At 38.3% G+C, this 24,134-nt stretch overlaps 1 protein-coding gene across 2 annotated transcripts in view; it reads right to left on the bottom strand.

The window, feature by feature from the left end:
- Positions 1–17,440: 17,440 nt before the first annotated feature.
- Positions 17,441–24,134, bottom strand: part of LOC136881092 (sphingosine-1-phosphate phosphatase 2) — a 68,554-nt gene continuing 61,860 nt past the window's right edge. For both annotated transcript variants that reach the window (XM_067153713.2, XM_067153714.2), the window contains one exon: positions 17,441–18,962. In XM_067153713.2, coding sequence (XP_067009814.2) covers positions 18,545–18,962 — 418 coding nt within the window. In that variant the 3' untranslated portion in view covers positions 17,441–18,544. The remainder of the gene's footprint in view (positions 18,963–24,134) is intronic.

Below are 24,134 nucleotides of genomic sequence, written 5' to 3'. Positions count from 1 at the left end.
TGATACAAGCGGGCCACATAACATTAAAATCAGACAGTTCAACTTCAATAATGCTTACGTATATCAGCCCATGTCGGAACACAACAACTAAGCCAACAGTATACAGATATCAGTTGAACCACACCAAAGGGCAACAAAACATTGAAACAGAAAGACCTCCAGTTCAAGACTGTTTTTTAATGATCAACATTTCACAGTTTTTTAGCTTTCATCATGCTTTTAAAAAACTTTTTAACCAACATTTCATTTTGTGTGTTTCCTACGTTTTAAATTCTATTTCATGTCTTACTGAGGATGACCCAATGCCGGGTCAAAACGTCTATTTATATAGGTGAAGTTTCGCCTTAATTGGACGTAAAATATTTAGTATTGACTAGGAGGATTAAATAGTATTGTACAAATTTGTAAGAAGTTCAACCATCAATACGGATTTAACATGAGATTCATAGTCTGTAATACATGATTAAACAGACTGGAAAGATTTTAAGTTACAATTACCTTTTCAATCCAACACTGGGATTGCAAGATCAATGAGAATGGTGGATTGATTTTCTCTTCTGGTTGAAGCTCCCATTTGCTTATTTAGATGCATTTATTTACTCACTACTATATCAGCCAGACGGTAAAGCAATCGGAAATACCAATCTGGGTTTCATTTCTTTGTAATAATACTCAACTGTCTAAGAGCATGCGTTGTAAGCAAGTCAATTCTTCTTTGCACATATGCAAAGCTGCACTTTTTCTATGTCAATACCGGTAATTACAGGTCTGCCAGCATTAGATTTGCGTTTTAAAGAAAAATTTCCAGACTGAAATCTTGAAAACCTCTTCCAGCATGTCTGATGAGTTACAGAATCTTTGCCATAAACAGCACAATTCTTCCTGTGGGTATGTACAGTGATTTTTCCTTTGCAGTCCGACTCCATGGATAAATGGTTAGCACACTGGCCTTTGGTCACAGGCATCCCTAGTTCATTTCCTGGAAGGGTCGGGAATTTTAACCATCATTGGTTAATTTCGTTGGCACGGGGGCTGGGTGTATAAGCCGTCTTCAGCATCATTTCCTCTTCACCACGACACGCAGATCACCTATGGGCGACAAATAAAAAGACCTGCACCTGGCGAACCGAAGAAGTCCTCGTACACTCCCGGCACTATAAGCCATACGCCATTCCATTTCATTTTCCCTTGCAATAGTAAATGAGTATAGGAACCTAAATGCTCTACGTTGACAAACACTGAAATAGTCCGAGTATCACAGATGCTTGTGATATCACAGTTATAAACTGAATGAACAGCTAACTATGTTACTGGTAAACTCAGCAACTTCTCTGCCTTGGTTCTATACAGGGTGTGCAGCTTCATCAGGTGAATATTCATGGAATATCCAATGTACAGACATAAATTACACTGATAATCTCTTCACAGTTTGTTAGAACTGAGAGAAACGATTGTATATAGATATCGTATTTTATGTTTAGTTACTGCTAGTTGAACTAATGGCAAGAATCATTTGACATTTACATTAAGTAGCTAGAGGAAAATTTCTGATTTTTTGGACTGTGTTTTCCTCTGTTTAACCTAGACCTAATATTTGTTCATTGTTTCCGTATCTTCTATCTCAATGTATATTTTTTAACCTGTCATTCCCTTTGCTTCAATAGAGACATTCTGATTAAAAATTTAAATTTATATTCCTCTTTCACAGAGTCTCAAAACTTTCATAAGTACGTCTATTAAATCTGCCTTATGATGTCACATGGCGTCACTAACATTTGATTGTAGGGAAGACTAAAAGTACAAAACATTTGGAGCACAGTTTCAGATATAAAAATTTTAGTAATATTTCATGAAAAATCATTGTTTCCTGTCACTCAAAATAATTTCAACAGGCAAGGGTTAACACAAGGCAAGTTTTATGTCTCATGAACTAAAAGAGAATTATGTTTAAACAAAACAAATATTATGATATAAATATATCTAGGCCAAATCTCACTGCTGTAACACCAATAAATTTTGTCACAGAATATCATTCAGATAGTTCATCAAACAAAAGCAAGATCTACCTCATATTTGAGTGGTTTAACATTATATTTCTTACCTCATTTTAGTAAATAAAAATATTATTTTAGATTTAGAATTATGAACTATGATTGAATTCATTTTGAAGGCAGTTAATGTGATGGACATATTATCTATTATCTACATACTACCACAGTCAAGTTTGTGGACCAGCACCTACAGTGTAAGCAGTAATTTAACAATGCAAACACTGGACAGTTCCACATTGTCCCTCAAACTGGCCACCACTGGCCACTATGGGATAGTTGCTGGAAACACTAGTAAATTATATCGGCAGGAAGAGCTTGTGCAGTTGCTCTTGTGACAGTGATGATCTTGGTGGAATTAAATCAACTCTGACATAGCTTTGCTTTCAAATGGAGAAAAAGAAAGATATCCCAAGGTGTGAAATCAGACGAGTATGAAGGATGTTACTTGTTACCTTGCTAGTTCCTCTAAGACAAGCCAAGAGCGATCTTTTCATTTCTGGGTGTTGTAGTGCAGCAACAGCAAATTCTTTCTATGCCACAGCTCAGGATACTTACGATAAACTGAATCATGTAGACAGCAAAGGATCTCGTAACTTTCTGGCTGTCCAGCTCCGCGGTGTAGGGAGCAACGCGTCCGCCTGTCGCCGGCGGTTTCGGGTTCGATTCCCGGCCGGGTCAGGGGTTTTTAATTGTAAATTATTAATATCCCTGGCCTGGGGACTGGGTGTTTGTGTCATCCTTAACGTTCCTTTCCTCACATTCAACACTTTATACTTCCGCAATATCCAAATACATGCAGGTTCATAACATATGGTGCAAGTAGGGGAAAAAGATCTTTCTAGGTCTACGCCCCAAACAAATAGCATAAAAAAAGCATTTAAAAAACCCTGTTCTGGCTCCTTTAGCGACCAACTCCATGTGGACAATTTCCTATGATTAATAAATACAGTTCAAGCATCACCTTGCCTTTTGACCTCTCATGTTTTTTTTTTTCTGTCATGGTGATTGAATGTTGGGTTGAATGTTGCTTCAGTTACATATTGTAACATCATCAGCATTACTGATCAGGTCTCTGCAAAGGCTCGTCTGTTAGTCATGTTGGTCGTGCGCCAGGACGACTGCCACACTGTGCAGGATAACATGCGACATGTTCATGTCAGACAGAATTTTGTGGCATGGACCATGGCTAATCTCTACCGCAGCACAGAGATCGTCCACCATTTGAGCATGGTTGGCATGCACCAACAGTGCGACATCTTTGATTATTCAGTTTTGTTTATTCATGGTCGCTCAGTATATTCATCCTCCTCCAAACTGTCTTTACCCTGTGCAAAACATTGGTGCAACTAAAACAGAGCACGCGGCAGAAGGCGGCACTGTCATATGCTTGCTTCATCATCAGGAACATGTCACTAGTGGGTTTATCTAATTTTTGGCAGATTTCTCAAACTGTGACATTATACAACTGCCCTTCACAACAGAGACTGAAATTTTGCTTACTGCCTCTTGTTGAGACGAGCAAAGAACTGACACAGCACTATTAAGCTATTCGCTACATTGATACTATGAGGGCAGTCCACAAACTAATGACTGTACTACGTATCAATTACTACAGCATCTAATTATTTACTTTAATCTTTTAATTGATGATATGGAATTACAATTAGAATGCGATGTATATGATACTACCTGTGCAGAAAAGTGTTTGGTTTTATGAACAATAAGTAAGACATTATAAACTACCTCCACAAGTAGCTATCATAGAGTACATGATGATTCACAATCTAAGACGAGAAACAAGCAAACTTAATGCTTTTAACATGAACTTTTGAAAAATCCCTCAAGAGAATATGATAGAAAATTACATTCTGTTACGGCAAATACAACGAAGGTACAAAAACAATATAAAAAATAATTTTCAAACAGTATTTAAATGAAACAACAGAATTAATTTTCCTTCTGTTGCATAAATATGATCCAGACACAAGGTCTGAATGAAATCGCAAGGCTCATCACATCAAGGCAAACAAATATGATACATTAATCCAACGAAACTTGTGACAAACAAAGATTCTCTCACACTGCACCTTACGTAAAGTTTTCTAACATATATCACAGACAATTGCTTATCAATGTTAGTCTTGTGACAATCTCACTTCCTATCTTTGATAATCCAAGATTCTAACCTGTGCCAATAGGAAATGTTTTGGCCTCGAGAGGTTACTCAGAGTTTTCCAGTTAAGTGGTTGCTATGTTACTCACATTAACCCACTCGCTTGCTATGCAGAAAATTTCACTGCGTTAAACATCACTTGAGCCAGACTAAAAACTGAAATAGCTTCCCAATTGACACAGACTCTCCTGTCTGATCACCTTTCATCAGTGGAGCAAATAAGCATACTTTCTTAGAAGACCAGACAAACATGTTGGTACAATACAGACAGAAAGCATACTAGAGACTGAGAGTTGAAGACTGTTGGTTGAAGACGATCTTAAATGATACTTTCTCCCTTGCTCATCCCTTGAAAGATATGTCAGGACCTATTTTATCAGGATACATAAAGACTGTGTACTATCCGCAAAACTTTTAGTGACACTTCAGTTCCCTAGTACTGGATCGTTAGACCTCTGTTATCTCTAAGATAAGGATTGGCGACCTCTGACACTAAAAATGAATCAATTATGCATTGCCATGAGACATCTGGCTGTGTAATTGGGAACTTTGAAAATAATTGTTATTTATACAGTAAAGCAAAGGAATGTAGATGAAAAGTGAACTTTTGAAACCTACTGCTATGGCTGAGGAAAATTCAAGTACATCCACCAGGGACACCTTGGAAATCCCACTCAGAAACAAACATCACGGGCTATACACGGAGAGGGTAGAAAAGTATTAGCTAAAGTAGCAGATTGCTGTGACATAGGAAAATAAAATAAACATTAAGTTGATTGAAAGAGCTGCCCCATGTACAATAAAATCTCTTACTACGATTAAGAGAATGAAACATTTTCTGCCCCTCAGCCTGATGAATTTACAAGCACCTCTCGTAAAAAGAGGTAGGTCAGTCTATTTTATTATGATTATTATTATGGATAGTACAGAAAAAAGTTTTGTGTACGTGTGTGACACAGTTGTGGGCTTTAGATAATAAAGGTTCGGAAAATTCACATCAATTATACTATTGATTCAATTAAGATTTCAGTTCTGTTCAATTGGCAATATTACTGGCACCGCTGAAGCTCCCTCCTTGCCCCTCACCCCGTAAAATGAAGTGCCACTGAAAGTTACGCGGATAGTACTTTCCATCTACAATAGTGTTGCTATATTAGAATGGTCCAAACCCAGGAAATCTAGAAAAATATATTTTTAAGAAAAACAGTGTGTCAATGAAACTGATTGGTCTCTTGTACCTTACAGATAATTTTAATCTCTAAAAATGTAAAAAAAAATATTAAAAAACACAAACTTTCTTCCTCAGCCTTAAAGTTTCACTAATTTAATTATAAAAACAATAATTCTATGCAGGATTCTTGACCCACTTCGAAATTCCGATGGTGAATATCAAGCGAGGTCAAAATGCAGAGCTGTACTCTATGTAGTAAAAGCTCTCGCTTTCTATGAGGAAGGGCCATCTTATGTTTAAAGGCTCATCTCTCTTGAATGTCCAACAGTAAACTATCATACAAAATTTTTGATCTTATGATTAGGAACTGAACCACTCTGTGAGTGACAGCAGTGAAGGAAGATCTGTCTGGTGCCTCTGAGGCACTGGTTCAAGAAAGGAGGAGGATTAACATAAATTTTACCTATCCTTGCTAGAAACTTTCAAATTTCCTAATACATGTAATGTGAACAGAAAATGATTAAGAAATCAAAACGGTTCCTACGAGTATTTACTGTTGTGCTTGTAAAATATTACTATTATGATATTATCCTTAATGGTATCCAAAGAATACAATCTCTTTCCATTAGATATACAGGTGACCCAAAAATCCGTTAACATTTGATGAGGTAATACTTCACGGAATATTGGAGGTAGAGAGGTCATAATTGACACACATCACTGGCATGCCATGGGATTTTATTGACACCAAAATGAAGTACATATGATACACAAGCAATAATTAGCACAACAATCAAAGTTTAGCAAAGACTACGTTCTTTATAATGCATACTCAACAAGTTAGCAGTCATTCATATAACAATTCCTGTAGTCGAGGGACAATGTTGTGAACAGCACTGTACAGCATATCCATAAGTATGGTTAGAGATTGCTGTCGGACATTGTCTTTTAGCATCCCTAACGAAGTTGGACAATCATGGTAGACTTGCGACTTCAGGTAACCCCACAACCAATAATCAATTGAGGTTGGGAGACCAGTCCAACTCGCTGGCTGAACGGTGAGCATACTGGCCTTCGGTTCAGAGGGTCCCGGGTTTGATTCCCGGCCGGGTCGGCGATTTTAATCGCTTCTGATTAATTCTTCTGGCTCGGGGATTGGGTGTTTGTGTCTGTCCCAACATTCTCCTCTTCATATTCACACAACACACTAAAACTACCAACCTCCACAGAAACACGCAATAGCGATTACATCCCTCCCTATAGGGTTGGTGTCAGGAAGGGAATCCGGTCGTAAAACAGGGCCCAATCCACATGTGCGACGCGGTTCCCACCAGCGACCCCACAGGTGTGGGAAAAACAGTAGGAAAAGAAGAAGAATGGGAGACCAGCGAGACCAAACATGGCATGCCACAATTGCAGGTGCATCCAACGTTGCCTCTCACGACAGCTCCTTTTATACCATACACGGGTCTTGTGCAGTATCACTGACATGTTGCTATCCAGTGCCATCTCTTGGCCTGTGTGTGCACTTTTTGTTGGAGTCAATAAAACTCCGTGTCATGTCAAGCATGTGTGGCCAATTGTACCTTGTGTGTTGCTGTCCAGTGCCATCTGTTGGTCATATTGTGTACTTTATTTTAGTGTCAATAAAACACATGTCATGCCAATGATGTGTGTCAATTATTACCCCTCTACCTCCAATATTTCCTGAAGTATTACCTCATCAAATGTTAACGGACTTTTGGGTCACCTTGTATATTTGAAGAATAAAACGAGTATTTCCTTTGATAAATTTCAAGACACCACAAGCAAGTTTGTAGTTTTATACATATTTTGTGTATTTTCTTTTAATTACTCTGTTGTAAATATAAATTTATCGACATGATATAGGCTTTTGGGCTTATGCCATTTCAAGAAAATAAGGTGAAACGTATGTTTCACAAGGAACTTCTCTCTGCATCTTCAGGAGAAAATCTTGACTGTTCATGGGGAAGACTTCCTCGTGAACAGTATAAAGAATTTTACCTTATTTTCTTGACATGGCATAAGCCCAAAAGCCTATATCATCTCCATAAGTGCGGGCCATGAAAGCATCAATGGCAAATATAAATTTGCTTTTTTCCCATGTTATGCTTAGGCATACATCAATTTAAAATAAATGTGTTATTTTATTAACCTTACGATATATTTATTTTACTATTACCTCTATGCAAGTTAGATTTTAATTACACATTAACATCAAAAGATATTAACTAACTAACCCCATGGCCTACCAAGCGACAGCTGCTCAGCCCGAAGGCCTGCAGATTAAGAGGTGTCATTTGGTCAGCACAACAAATCCTCTCGGCCGTTATTCTGGGCTTTCTGGACTGGAGCCGCTATCTCATCGTCAGATAGCCCCTCAATTCTAATCACGGAGGCTGAGTGGACCTTGAACTAGCCCTCAGATCCAGGAAAAAACCCCTGACCTGGCCAGGAATCGAATCCAGGGCCTCCAGGTAAGAGGCAGGCACGCTACCCCTACACCACAGGGCTGGCTTAAAAGACATTACTTATCAGAATTAACTCAAAAACAATACAGAGAGGTAAATGTACAAAACTGCTTTCAAATTGGTAAAAATCACTACCCCTATTTATTACAGGTGAATGGAGCTGACAATCTTGAAAAGGTTGAGATCCTCTGCTGTAGGCCTTCCTCACAGTCTTTGCCTGGGACAGTATATATATTGTACCATTCTGTTCAGTTATTAACAAATGATATTTAACGCCGAAATAATATTGCGCAACATGACGCCAACTGGAAGGGCGTGATGCCATATAGAACACGGGAACTCAGAAGGTGATTCCCTAGGCGATGCATGAGTGAGACAGAATATGTGGAAGGGAGAAAGAGAGATAAGAATTTGTTTGGGGAAACACCATGCCACCCTAACAACAATTTTAAGCGTGAGTAGTCAGATTCACCACATCATGGGAATTGAGTGATATCTCCTCTATCTGAAGGTTTTCCAGGATAATAAAAGGATAGAAATTATCTCCAGAATTTTACGAAGCCAACGATACGTGTAATGCTGTTAATAAATAATCAGATTAATAACTATGTGGCCAGCCGCCGACCGTGGGAAACTGTTTAGTGGCTGCATACCAATCTTAAGTTGTTTCCAGGGGCTTCCCCGGGCGTCGCGTGGGTGTTTGCCTCCTATAAGAGCTGAGAAATGTGGAAGGAGGGGATTCATTCGACGATAAGACCGCTGCCCGTGCGTGTCGCGTGTCTGCTTGTATTTTCGCCAGAAACCTTTGTTTAGGACAAAGACTGTGAATAATAAGTGTAGTGGCGATAACTTAGATTCAGTGGATCGGAGATCCCTAAACTTTCCAGTAGTAATTCAAGTGTACGATAATATTTAGGCGCTTTGCAGTGATATCGCGAGTGCATAATTAATTGACGGTAAAGAATGCCGTATTTATAGACTTCATTATGAAGCGGTAAGGGTGAAGTTTGCGAAGGGCAAAAGACATACCAATGATAAACTAAAGCAATCGGTGTCATTCCTGCTAGACTTAGGAGACTAGATCAGCGGTGCATGAAATAGTAAGAATTGCCCCTTATGACTCAGTGTTGGTTTCAATTTTTAAGGTCGCAGATAGCCAGTATTGATCTCCATTTCAAAAGTGAACAAAATATACCGGGAGATGGTATGCTGTGAATAAATTAGGCATTTCATTCTAGTAAAGACCTACGACGTGTGCAAGAGACGTGGGATACGGGATCTTCCGGCTACAACCACAAGAAGGCGACCAACGAGCCATCCTCACCGAAGAAGACATCATGAACGAGCTACACATGGAGACTGGACCCAGAGGCTCGATCCAGGACCATACCACCACCATGATGGGTTAAGCTGGCGCGATTCAACCCGGAAGAGGTCACCAAAATGATAGATAAGTGAACCATATTTAAACATATTATGTTAAGATCGGGGGTTGTTGCGCAGAAATACAGTAGTTAAATTTCTAAATAATTGGTAGATGATGTGATTATACCCTATCAGGCTATTCATTAAGATGATTTTATAACATTAATGTGTAACGCATATATATATATATGCAGCAACGATAGAAATTAGGTTACATGATAGGAAGAAGAGTGCCTAGTATTACGGGAGCTTGTTTTGTGTACATTAGATTAGTATATTCCTTCGGATATGTATAAAATTTTCTTGTAAATGAGAGTTGCTCAGAGTAGTTTATTGTTTCTCTCTGTTGGGTAGGATAGAGGGATCTGCGCAACGTGTCGTCAACAGAAAGTTCTGATAATTTAAGACGGAGTCTGGGTAGGAACAAAATGTTAGTAAAATTTAAGTCGGGATCTGCATGTTGTATTGCATGGTTTCCAGTGCTTTGGGTGAGGTGGCATATGAATTGTAGCAACGTCGTAACAGTAAGATTATCTGAATTTCCGACAGAGTTTTTCACTATGCACTTGACTTGAACCTGGGACTCAAGGAAGAGATGTTGCGCTGTATGAAAGATGCGCCCTAGCGTTCATAATGAATTGGTATGTCAGAGTACCCTGATTTAATGAGATAGGCCCTAGATGCGGCCAGACGTTTGAGCCTTTTGTATTTGTGAAAATAAATGATCCCTTGTGGTAGGAATGGCCAAGGGAGCTGATATGCCCGCTTGTAAGAGTGGAAGAATGAGAGTCCCTGTCCCGTCAAGTTTGCATCAGCTGAGAGGAACTAGGTCGAGGAGGCACGTTTGTTTACTGTTTTTTTTTTTTTTTTTTTTTTGCTGCTAGTCGGGGAGAGATCCTCACCCCACTCCGCAGGTCAAAGACACGACCCACACCCTTTCAAGGGGAGTTTTCATCTCGTATGTCTGCATGCGAATTGTTATTTTTGGTCTGTTTCTCTTGTGTTTTTTTAATTCCAGATGATTAATTTGATGTCTATTGTTGGCATCCGTGTGTATGTTTATTTGTATGGTAAGGCATTCTCCTTCAGGTAGAGAAATATTTGACAGTGATGTTTCTTTGATTTGTCTTTTTCTTTCTCTTTCCGGTTACATGTTAATGAAAATGAAAACCTACAACCTGTTTTCCAGTCTTAGACCGGGTCAGGAGTGTAATGAATGAAACATATATAGGCTAGTATTACAATGGGGTCGCCACTCCCAAGGTGATTATTAATGACTGACAGATGCTATGAAATGATAATGGAGAGTGTTGCTGGAATGAAAGATGACAGGGAAAACCGGAGTACCCGGAGAAAAACCTGTCCCGCCTCCGCTTTGTCCAGCACAAATCTCACATGGAGTGACTGGGATTTGAACCATGGTATCCAGCGGTGAGAGGCCGACGCGCTGCCGTCTGAGCCACGGAGGCTCTTACATGTTAATACTGTCATGAATTATATATAGGACATCGTGACTATAAGGAATTAATAGCGTTAGGCTATCTTGTAAATACAATGATTACTTAATAGACATGAGTTCGCATCCGTATGCATACCTCTATGCATGGTAGGGACAGATACGGTTGCAGTGGTAGATCTATTTTAGTCGTAGTTGTAACAGACGAACTTACTATTTGTGTGTGTACTCCCCAATATGTGAGGGGATCCCTTGCAATGGCTTTATTTCTGCGAGACAGTTCTGATCTTGGCATCATGATTTTTTACTTTTATAAGTCCGATGGTATTCCTTAAAGAGGAATACAAGTTTGGTTCACAGATTTACTCATCCGCACAGAGTCATCACTGAATGTAATTTTATAAATTATGAATATGCGCCTTTATATTGTACATAGGAAAGAGTGATAACAAAATTCTTGTTTATTTGATTAGTCAAACATGCTTTGTCCAGTAAAATATGAATCATAACCGAGTTCCTCATTTCGTAATTTGTAGAAATAGAGTAATTTTCCTAACCCGCATACTCTCGTCGCATGGACCCAGTAATCGACCGTCTGCCGACTGCAGCTAGGCTGGTGCATTTATTTAGTAACAGGTAAGCAGGTAAGTTTGATTATGCATCGTTATTTATGCCCTGTAAGGTATAATATATATAGCCATTCCTCTTTGGTCTATTTAGTTTTAATGTTAGTAAGCTCCTTTGCAACTCAAGCTTTTGGTGAATTTCTTCATTTCTCATATTATCTCTCATTGTCTTCTGTAGACATAAATAGAGGATCTTCCTTTTTAACTCATTGTGCCCGAGCCACAGAAGCATTCCAGGCTTTGTCTTGGTGGACCGAATCCTGGACCATGGAACTGTTCCGTTGTCTCCCCTTACTACATAATCCAACTTTTCCTCAAGAGATGGCAGAACGAGTTGCATTTGTGATTTGTGTAGGGATTATTTCTCTCCAATGTTATATGCTGTTTGCTAATATATACCAATAGTGTGCTTGGTAATATTAGTTTAAAGTGGGCTATCTCTAGACTTTGAAATCCACTTTTAAACATGGCTACCAGTAAATGACTGAAAGTTATCAATATACAACCCCATTTAAAAAGTCGTGATGATTAGGAATATAATTTTATTAGTGAAATTATTACTAGCGTGAGTAGTAATAGTAACAGTTCTGATGAATAAAATGACGTGGAAATTGAAGAAAAATTACAAGGAGATGACCGAGTTACAGCTCAGCAGGTGGATGAAGTATGGACCTGTGATGCTGATAAATGTATTCCTTGCTCTGCGGCTCATGGAGTGAATGCCATTGGACATCATCTTCTTAATTCTTCTTAATTCTCAATCCTAAGATTGGTTGGCAGCAATTCGTCTTCTCCATTCTTCTCTGTAATCTGCTACTCTCTTCATTTCCACATATGAGCCTGTTCCTACGTCATCTCTGATCTGTCTTGAATATTGCAGTCTAGGTCTTCCTCTTCTACCTTGAATCTTCCCTTCTATGACATTAACTATGAATCCATTGTGCCTATAGAGATGGCCAATTAACTGGTCTCTTCTTTTTCTTATTGTTGCTAAAAAGGATCTTTTTTCACTTATTCGTCCATGAGATCTTTTCCATCCTCCTCCAGCACCACATCTCAAATACTTCCAAACGTTTCTTATCACGTGCACTAATAGTCCACGTTTCTGAACCATACAAGGCCACACTCCAGACATAGCACTTAATAAAACTCTTCTTAGTCTCCACATTTAAATTCCTTGATGTAAGTAGTATCCTTTTCTTGTAAAAAGCAATTTTTGCTTGGGAAATTCTGCTCTTTATGTCGACTGAACTTTTTCCATCTGTAGTGATTTTACTTCCTAAGTAGGTAAAGGCATTTACTTGCCTTAGTGGTATATCACTAATTCTGATGTCGACTGCAATATGCTGGCGGTTGCATACCATAATTTCGGTCTTTTTTGTATTAATTTTCATGTTATACTTATCTCTCAATATCGTATTCATTCTTATTAATGCACCTAGCAAATAATGCTCAGTTATGATGATGATGCTTCTTGTTTAAAGGGGCCTAACATCTAGGTCATCGGCCCCTAATGGTACAAAATGTAATGACAATTTCAAAGTTCAAAATCATCCACTGACCAGAATAAAAAATGTGATGAAATATGAATGGATGGATATGAATTTAAAACAATCAGTGGATCTGACCCAGAAACTAGCATAAACAATAGTATTACTGACCAAAGGACTGCTTCTTAAGTACAATCCTGAAACGAGGATGCTTGTTGTCTAAAGGGGTCCAAAATCCAGGTCAAGAGCCCCTCATAATGGTACTTATCGCCAATAAAGTAGAACCATGGTATTTGTCATGTTGCGGTACTAATCAAAAGTAGCGTAGACTCGCGGTATTCCACACATTATGGTACTACTCACAGGTAATGTAATGTGCACATTTCTCACATGATGGCACCACTCATATGCAACTCAAACCCATTGTGTTCCTCAGCTAAGTGTACTAATCACAGGCAATGCAGACCCACGGTGTCGCTCATATAGTGGTACTAATCACAGGCTACGCCCAGACTCATGGTGTTTCTCACAATGGTACTAATCAGAGGCCAGGCAGACCACCGGTGTCGCTCATATAGTGGTACTAATCACAGGCTACGCCCAGACTCATGGTGTTTCTCACAATGGTACTAATCAGAGGCCAGGCAGACCACCGGTGTCGCTCATATAGTGGTACTAATCGCATGTACTGGAAACCCACAGTGAACCACTCTCTGCTGGTACTAATCACAAACCTATTGCGTACCTAACATAGTGGTACTACTCACAAGTAAAGGCGACCCATGGCATTCCCCGCGTGATGGTACTAAGCAAAAGTAGTTTCATGGTTCTAATACAATCATCCCTTGGTCGCCCCGTTTAGTCACCTCTTACAACAGGCAGGGGATACTGTGGGTGTATTCTTCGTCTGTGTCCCCCACCCACACGGGGTTATGCTGGGCTAACAGCTTTAGACAAGTCAATACAGGAACAAATACAAATAACTATTATGGTTAAGTTTATCAGCAGTGATCTATACAGTGCAATTTTTGAGGACTAGAAAAAAGACTCATCCCAGGGAAGGTGACATACACAGTAGCAAAATTGTATTCGACTGCTGATTTCTTGCTTGAGTGCGTAATTAAACAAGATACAGCTGCCTAAATATGGCTGACGTCTATGCAGAGACCCCAATCCTAAAAATAAGATGTTCATAGTGGCATGGTCTACTGCACGGAAGATTATGTTCACATTCAATAACATTCATTCATTCATTCATTCAGTAACATCCAGCCGGTAAGACACTATTATCGTCACATTTTATAATTAAAAAAGATGAGTGTACCTTGCATTGCCCCTTGATGTATCCATACATGTTTTTAAGATTTCACATGGCATAGACAGTCGTCACATTCTCCATGTTCAACTAAAAGTATCACACCACTTGCATGTTTCACAAAACACGTGCTTTGGTGAAATTTTCAATGGTACTAGGCTAGAAAACTCTTCCGTATAAAGTTTTCAATAATGCTAATTTGCTGCAAATAGTTTTTTTTGTCCAGGATCACTCAGTTCTTATTGTTAGTCTGGTGCAATTTTTTGTTTTTTGTTTTTTTTGTTTAGGACCTACGCATCTAGGTGTGAGATAACGAGATATGGAGAGGTGAAACTGTGTCAGTACACAGCTTACTCCTATAGACAGGGACCGATGACCTAGATGTTAGGCCCCTTTAAACGACAAGCAGCAGCAGTACTCCTATAGACTAACACCAAGGGGTCTGCTCAAGGCTTAATGTTCCCATCCGACAGACGAATCACCATCAACAGTGTTATATGCCCTCATTCCATATGAACACCATGGAGAGGTTTAGAATTTAACCCAGGATTTTGTCATGCAATCTAGTGATAGAAATTGTGTTATCACAAACTCTCTTATCCTGCTGGCCAATATTTTGATGTTGAATTTTTTTTTACGAATGGTGTCAGACCATATAGACTTGATTTGCAACAAAAACAGGAAAGAGAAGTAAGGAATAGTGTAGATAACAGGTAATACTACAGAAAATAAGCACGTGTGCTGGGAATGTTAAGCTATCTCTTAAATGCTGCAGACAAACGTCACTATCTCATCATTTATTCCACTATTTTCTAACAGAGTGTCTTCAGTGTATGAAAACCTTTTTTCAGAACAAGAACAACTTGTCTTTATAGCTTTTCCCCTGCTGCCGGTATTCTTCCAATGTTTTGTTGTCATTCTTTTCTCTCATGTTGTGAAGTTTTTTCATGGTCTTCTTCCTCTGAATATAACATGATTCATCAAACTATGGTTTTGCTTTTCTCCCTTATACATATGGGGCTGCTGCAATATTGGATCCATGTTGCAGCGTCGCCAATATCTCCTTCCTTGACGTGTTCCACTACCTTTGGTATATCCTCCATCATTTCTCTCACTTTATCTATGTTTATTTTCTTGTTTGTATTGTTAGTTGCTCTTGCTGGAATATTGCCCTTAGCTTCACCATCTACTTCTAAGCTGACTGGGATATGTTTGCAGATAGTGACTCCTTCCGACAGTATTGTATTGGCACTCCTTTCTCCAGGCATTCCTCTGGTGCATATGAGGTTACTGTACTAGCCCCATTGTGACTTATATATGACCAGTCTTGGCTTCAATTATGGACTTGAAAACCTTCCACTCTTAGGTAATTGATTACTTCATTACTCTTTGAGTTTTCTATATCCATTCTACAATTTAGATCACCAGCTAGAACAGCCTTTCTTGTTCCTTGAAAAGTATTCAAAGCTGCTCCAAGACAGTATACTATGTCTGTAGCGGATTGTTCAGGATTAAAATAAGCCATAACTATCACACATAGTTTTGTTTCTACAACTAATATGTCCTCCTTCCTCCATAGTAACTTTATTGGGGCCAGGTGCAGTTTGACTATACAGGCAAAGCCACTGGATGGTCTTCCTCTATTTGTGTATTGTCTTGCATATGCATGAAAATTGCAGAAGTTTGGGACGTCAAATCTCTATTCTTCTCTAACCATAGTTTCCGTGAGAATGCAAATATCATAGTTGTTTAGGATTTCTCGTGATAGAAGATTCAGTAGACTGCATAATTCTTCCACATTCCATGTTAGTATCTTTGTTGTCCTGCTAGTGAGTTTGTTCTCTCTCTCTCTCTCTCTCTCTCTCTCCAACCCCCAGACTTATAAGCTGATGCAGCAGATATTCTCCACGAGTTTGAACTACGCTTCTACATCCAGGAGTTCTGATTAATCTCTACAGAAACTTGTGTCAATGGAGGAAGATCTAATAGCTGAATCTGCTGGATCACGACCTGGTGTGTTTAGCGAGGAGCTACTGAAGTGGTTCGAATGCCCAGTTTGTTTTAAGTGTATGAGAGATCAAATTCACAATTGTGTAATAGGTCACAGTATTTGCTCTCAATGTATGCAACAAGGTTTAAAGCAATGTCAAGTATGCAAAGCAGAGTTTGGTCGCTGTAGGTCTTTTGTGGCTGAAGAGTTGGCAAAACACATTCTCTTTCCTTGCAAGAATAAAGATTACGGTTGCAGCATGCGAGTCCTGGGTTCAAAACTCCAGCAGCATCATATTTCTTGTTCATACAGGATACACAACTGTTTTTTGGATGTCTGCAAGTCGACGGGGCGTAGAAGTGAGTTGGCTAAGCATTTCACTGATGAACACTCTTGGAGACATATTCAATACTGGTGCAATCTACTCCATATTGGTGAATAAGTTCACAGATACAAAAGACTATTCTTTAATGCATGCCTACGGGGAACTATTCTTGTGGTCTGCGTGTACTAATCACAGAACGAGAAATATAACCTCTTGTGTTTATTACATTGGGGAAGCGGAAAAGGCGAAAATTTTTACTTATACTATCATTCTAGAGTCTAATGACGGACATCGGTCATTTTGCTATAGACACACCACTACGAACAATCCAGCGAATTGGGATACACTAACAGAGTCGACAGAAATATTCTTAGCATACATGCAAAACCTTCACTGATGAAGATGGAAAAATTCTGATATTGATATTCAGGAAGTTAATGCTCCTTGTAACAAAAAATTAGTATTATAAGGTGTCGTTTGAATGTAACTCTCTAAAGAAACTTAATGGTATACTAATTATAATTTCAGTTATTTGCTTAATACAAAAACCTCTATTTTATCATTGTTTACACCAACTCTACTTGCCTACGACCTTCATAATATTGGATACTTGAGGATTTAATTGCATCATTTTCACCACTTCCAATCCGAGTACTGATGGATATTGAATAGTAAGGTTTATCAGACTCCAAAAATGTTCTCAACAATGTCACCCAAAGACAAACTGTATGTAAATTCTAAAAATTTTCTATGAAATGGCAGCTATGTTGTTCCAAACTTTTCTGATAGCAATAAAAATAAAGGTTTTAATATTTTTGTAAAAAATTATGGGGGAAAGAACATGAAACATAATATTTTCCATCAAACGAAATAAAGATCACGAGTAAAGTTCAATAAATTGAGTAAGTTTTTGAAACATTTTTCAAATAAAACACCTTTTGGCTTCTTTAAATTTTGAAACAATTCTGAACATTTTACCCTCAAACTTACCTGGAACTTTACAAGAAATGAAATTCATATTTTCAAGGTCTGTATTGACTGTAATATCTCAAAATATAAAGTTTCAACCTATTCAATACTACATAATGTAATCTTATAAATTACTTGATTAACATATTATATTTTTAAAAATGTACACGTTTTGGCTCACTGAGCCGTCATCAGCATTGGAAAGAGATACCTGGAACTTTTCAAAATTATGAGCAAGGGAGAGAATTCTGAATGCTATTACCTTCTCCTTTTTTGTTTCCAAACAAATATGAAGTCACAGTGAAGAATTACATCTAATAATGTTACCATATTTGAGACGCACAGAACAATTTTAGAAATTCAGTAGATAACATCAAACACATTTGGTGATATACATAACATGACAAAATATAATTAAATTATACAAACAATTACAAACATACAAATAAAATGAATTAATGTGCAGCAAAATTTGTTCTCATAACTTACAAATACATGAATCCTGGGCAAAAACTGAGATGAAACTGTTAAGAGACTAAATACTGTCCAGCAAAATTTTACAAGCATAATGAGGCAACACTACAGAAAGAATGTTTTAAGACTTCCAATTGTGAACTACAGTTTAACTGTATTTCTTTGAATAGTTCAGCTGAACTGTGGTGGTACAGTGGGGATTAATAACAAGCTATAAACAAATATTCTCTGACATACAATTATGTCATACTGTGCTTGTAAAATTTTGTAGGATAGAATTTAGTAACATTTTCATCTCCTTTATCACCCTGGATTTAAGGTGTTTATCTTATACAAATACTATGACCATAAAATACAGTGAATGGACATAAATTAACATGAACTCTCTGGAGGAATTATACGTACATTCACACAGAATTCCTTAAATACTGAATAATTAACAAAATAAACATTTGCTCCTCAGAAAATTTTTGTAGAATAGAGAGGGAATAACTATTTGTATATACAGCATAAATGGCATACAGGCAAAAAAGAGTACCAAAATTTCTAGCTGGATGTAATCAAAGCAAGAACAATAAATTCCAAATTCAGATTTCTGTATAAAATGTAGGTCTTTCAATGCCTATAAGTCTGAACACATTTGGTAATAAATAGACAGTATTGAAACCCAACAATATGTAAGTAATAAACTTATAACTAAGTTCGACAAGTATCTTCTGACGGTTTTCAATGCTGTCCTCGGACTGCTTTAGTTCTTTGGAATTGAGACGAAGAAGAGCACAGATAGTTGCATAAGAAGCAGATTTGCACATTGCTCTAGTGGCAATGATGCCACAGAAGCCAATGACTGTCCTTAGAGCACCAAGCCCCAGCATAGAATACGATGGCCAGATGATTGCGTATGGAGGAGTAAGAGGAGATACTCTCATATTTCCCAGCTGATAGTTGATCCAAGCACCGATGTGAACTCCCACCGAAACGCTCAGGACAATGGTTGTATCACCTCTAAAACACAGATTCTGTATTAAAAATACTGGAATATATGGATGAGTAGAAGATAATTGTACCACAAAGAACAGAATTGTAGTTTGTACCCTGCCTCAGTTAAAAAAAACTGAACACACACACACACACACACACACACACACACACACACACACACACACACACACACACACACACACACACACACACACACACACACACACACACACACACACACACACACACACACACACACACACACACACACACACACACACACACACACACACACACACACACACACACACACACACACACACACACACACACACACACACACACACACACACACACACACACACACACACACACACACACACACACACACACACACACACACACACACACACACACAAAAATATGTGAATTAGATTATTTTCTTGATCAGTTCATGAAATGGCCTACTTTTGAAATGTGAGTGTGTGGGTGCAGGTAGTTGAAATTCTTGTGTATTGAACACTGCATTATTTTGTAATATTGCTCTAAATCTCATCCTCATCAGTTAACCGTCTCCAGTTTCCCAGATGCGGTGTGTGAGCGTTCGCCACTTAAGTCGATTCAGGTACCATTCCATTCTTCTTCCTGTACTTGGTTCCAATCCACTTCTCTATGTTCTAGATCTTGTTTGACTTGTTCAATCCATCTCTTTTGAGGTCTGCCCCCACATCTTTTCCGTCTAAGGTTTTCTCCAACCATTCCTTAGCTACTGAGCGAGAATCCATTCTCATTACATGGCCATACCATTTCAATCTTGTTATAAACTATAAATTTGATTTTTGTTCCATAATGAAGTGCAATTATAAGAATAAATTGACAAGAGGGTCCACCTTTTCAATACAATATATCAAGTAAATGATATTACATAAGTGTTGGGACTAGTTTCAGCCACTTAATGGCCATCTTCAGCCAAATAAAAATTAAACAAATTATGTGATAACTAAAACTTATGTATATCAGACAAAGACAATGTCATAGGAATAATTATAACATTAACATATATATAATAACAAAAATTAAGGTTATGATCTTTAAGTTGACTTAGGACCTCAGGCAAAGAAGTAAATCTGGAAATGATAGCCAGAATTAGGCATGCATAAATATACAGAAAAGAAATTAAAAAGGAGAAAAGTTATTTGTGAGACTCACCACTAATGTCTGATGTAGAACAAGCACTGACTTGGTAGAGGAAGCAGGCAGGCCATGCAAACAAAGGAGTGGATAGGAAACAAGCACTGACTTTTAATTCCTATCTTTAGTAATCATGTCTCAGATAAAAATAATTCTTTCATAATCTCTTTAAATTCTCCTCTCAGCAGCAGTCTTTCTTTCCTCACCTTTCAGCCCCACGTTAGACAAGACACTCCTTCACCCCTCCCTTGTTTACCCCCTCCCCTCCTCTCCCTATCGACTCCTTTGTTTACATGGCCTGCCTGCTTCCTCCAGCAAGTCAGTGCTTGTTCTACATCAGACATTAGTGGTGAGTCTTATAAATGATTTTTCTCCTTTTTAATTTCTTTTCTGTATATTTATTTATTCCTAATTCTGGCTATCATTTCCAGATTTACTTCTTTGCCTAAGGTCCTAAGTCAACTTAAAGACATCATATTGTGACAAGAAGATCATAACCTTAATTTTTGTTAATGCTTTACTAAGGTTAATGTAGAAATATATTGCTTTTATTCTGTTGTTTTTAACCATGAGAGGCATACGAGGTCTGTTCCGAAAAATAACCAAACTTATTGCCTGCAGCCCATTCCCCTCCTCTGTTACTACAACACTTCCACCCATGGCAGTAGTCCTGGTAGGCAATTTGGGGGACCATGTGCAGTTCTGCCAGCGATTTTTTTCATCCTTTCAGGGTGAATTTAAGTTTAAGGAATAGAAAGAGTCTGCCAGGGCTTGATCCGATGGGAAAGCACTACAAAGTGCCGCTAAACACTTAGTGCATTTCATGGTTATTATTTGTATCTTGTCAAACTTCATACTAGGTCATATTCTGACATCTCAAGTCCAGTAGGTATTAACCTTTAGTTATGTGTGCTCATTTCTTCTCCCCTATTTGCTCACATGGGGTAGCTTGGAGCCCCAGAAGAGTACACATTAAATAAATATTGCACTATAAAGCCATTCCAGACACTGAATAACATAAGAAGAAACATAGTTTCAAGAAATTAACACGCAATAACTTTAACTTGGAATCCAGACCACGTCATAGTGGAGATTTTAAAAGATTTTGTGACTATTTTAAATCATCACTTATACTGCTCCTAAATGATAACAGTTTAGTGTTTTCTTTATTTAAAACATTTTTGGTTATCATCATCTAAATTGTGAAAATTCAGGATACTTCTGCCCATTCACAGTTTGTGAACTGTTGTCTCTTGCCCACAGCTTACTTGTATGTCAATAGGAACATTTAATCTCCTCCTTCAAGCCACTGTTCAGTATCTTGTGTCTGGGCGATTGTGTTCTCAAGTCATATTTATCCGAAAGGAAAGTAAAGGAAACTTGGAAATAACAGAGAAAATCAATGACAAAATCTTTCTAGTCATTTCAACATGTGCCATAATTTCAAAGTAGACAGGTGCTCAAATATCATCAGGTCAGGAGCAATCCTGCTACCGTATGTGACAGTAGACAGTACAACCTGCAACTGTCTGGCCGAGGGTCAGGTGGCTAATACCAAACCTCAAGGGTTATTGGTCCGTATTGAACTGAGATTACATATATTATGTAGTATTCAATTGAATAGGTGGAAAATGTTTATGTTTATAATTTATATGTAATACCAAACCTGGCAAACTAAGGATGAACAAACAACTATGGGGGGAGGAGTTCTCCTTAGGAGGTTGAGTGAAACCTTTGTGGAGGAAATGCCACATAAATTCACTAAAAAGCTGCTGACTTGCTTGTAGATGTGTAAGGAGACTGCTAAAGGCTAAGGGAGATGGCCTTGACAGAAAAAAATCCTCTTTTGTGTTAGGCCCAGCAAGTCAACAGGAGAGTAATTGGTGTCCACTTTCAAAACTAAATAGAGCCTCTGATACAATGGAATTCAAGTCCCGAATACGGCAACATCCTCACATACTTCTGCTAAGTATGATGGCTGGCAGCCCGATGATAATCAGCGAAGATATGCTAAGAGCAAAATCTACATGAGAAAAAAAAAAAAAAAAAAAATTGGAACATTAAATATTATAACCCTGACAGGAAAATGTGAAGAACTAGTGGACCTGATGGAAAGGAGAAAGTTTGATTTTCTAGTATTGAGTGAGAAAGAATGAAAAGGGAAAGGTGTAAAATCATTGAGGAAGGGTTATAAGATCTATTGGTGAGGACACGAAAAGGAACCCTGTAATGGCGTAGCATTCGTCATCAGTAAGAACACTGACATAGTGTCGGATGTAGAACATGTCAGTAACAGAATAATTAAGCTAAGATGGAAAATGGGGAAAGAGGTCCTAACCATAATCCAAGTATATGCCCCTCAATCTGGGTGTACTTAGAGGAGAAAGACACATTCCTGAGCATACTGAAGAGAATAATATAATCATGATGGGAGATTTGAATGCCCAAGTTGGTGTTGATAGAACAGGGTATGAAAATGTGATTGGTCCAAATGGCTTTGGAAACAGGAACCAAGAAGGTGAAGATCTGCTGGACTTCTGTTTAAGAAGTAACCTCATAATTAAGAACACCTTTTTCCAGAAAAGACCCAGCCATAAAGTAACAAGATACAGCTCGGATGGCCAGCAGAAATCTTTAATCAATTATATTATCTCTGATAAGGAAGCCGGCTTGTTTATCACTGATGTGAAAGTATTGCCAGGAGAAAGCTTGGACAGCACATGCAGATTACCGATGGGAACCTTTAGAAACATCCCAGTGGAAAATGTGAAGACCAGGCAAAAACCCAAAATAAGGGTGAGGAAATTGGATGAAGGAACAAAAAAAAAATGGAAGAATACCAAAGAAGGATCCGTGACCAGTTCCCGACAGATGAGATAGAAACGGGAGAAAAGGAATGAACCCGATTCAAGAAAATACTTGTAAGCTCAGCTGTTGGTATTGTAAGAAAAACAAGTTTTATACCAAAAGAAAAGGAAACTTCTTGGTGGAATGATTCTGTTCAGCAAGCCATAAAGGATGTGAATATGGCAGGACGAGAAAGAGAGAACCTAAAACGCGCAGATAAGGATTACGTAAAACTGACAGAACTAGAACAGAAGTCATCATCGCCATCATCATCATCATCATCATCTGCAGTTTCCAGCTGCTGGCCGGGTCTGCTTAACTAGAACAGAAGTATATCAACCTAAAACTCAGAGCAAAGAGAGTAATTAAATCTGAGAAAGAGAAAAATTAGCTTGAATTAACTGACAAATTAATAGAAGACAGTAAAGGAAATAAGAAACTTATATACAGAAATGTGAAAAACAGAAGAACTAATCATGTACCAATTAAAGCATTGGAAAGGGGTGATGGAATTATAACGTGGAGAGAGGAAGACGTTCAGGAAGAGATGAGAAGGCATTTTTCTTCCTTGTATAATGGAACAGACCCAGCAGAAATCACTAAAGAAGATTTGGAATTGGATACTGTGAACAAGGTTGGAAAAAGTGAAGCCCCATTGACTTGGTTTGAGATTGAAAATGCTCTGAACAGAATGAGCAAAGGCAGATCACCTGGCTTTGATGAGGTGAGCTCAGACATGATTAAAGCTGCTGGAACTCATGGATTCAGTGGCTATTTAGAGCAGGGCCTCTCAAATGCTCAAAATCTCACGCGTGCACATTGAGGCGCAGAGACTCCGTGCACTGTGCATCGTTCCGTCGGCTCAACTCGGCTTGACTCTGATGGTGTAGGGCGCTGAGAGCAACGAAGCTTCGGTGATAGACGGCTTGTTTATCAGTGAAATAGATACGCGCAAGACAACAGCATAATAATGGAGCAACCTGTTTCAAAGAAAGCAAAGACTTCCGAAAGTTTATTTCAATAGAACTGGGAACTTTCGTATTTCTTTGTCAGTCGTGACGATAAAGCCAAATGCTTAATCCATGAGACAAGAATTATGTGATAAGTTAATCAAAAAGATTTTCCAATACAAAGGCTTAGCTCAAATTCTACGAGAAT

Source organism: Anabrus simplex, chromosome 9, assembly GCF_040414725.1.
Source record: "Anabrus simplex isolate iqAnaSimp1 chromosome 9, ASM4041472v1, whole genome shotgun sequence".
NCBI lineage: Eukaryota > Metazoa > Arthropoda > Insecta > Orthoptera > Tettigoniidae > Anabrus > Anabrus simplex.
Note: the sequence above shows the minus strand (reverse complement) of the source record. Positions and strands in the feature narration are given on the sequence as shown.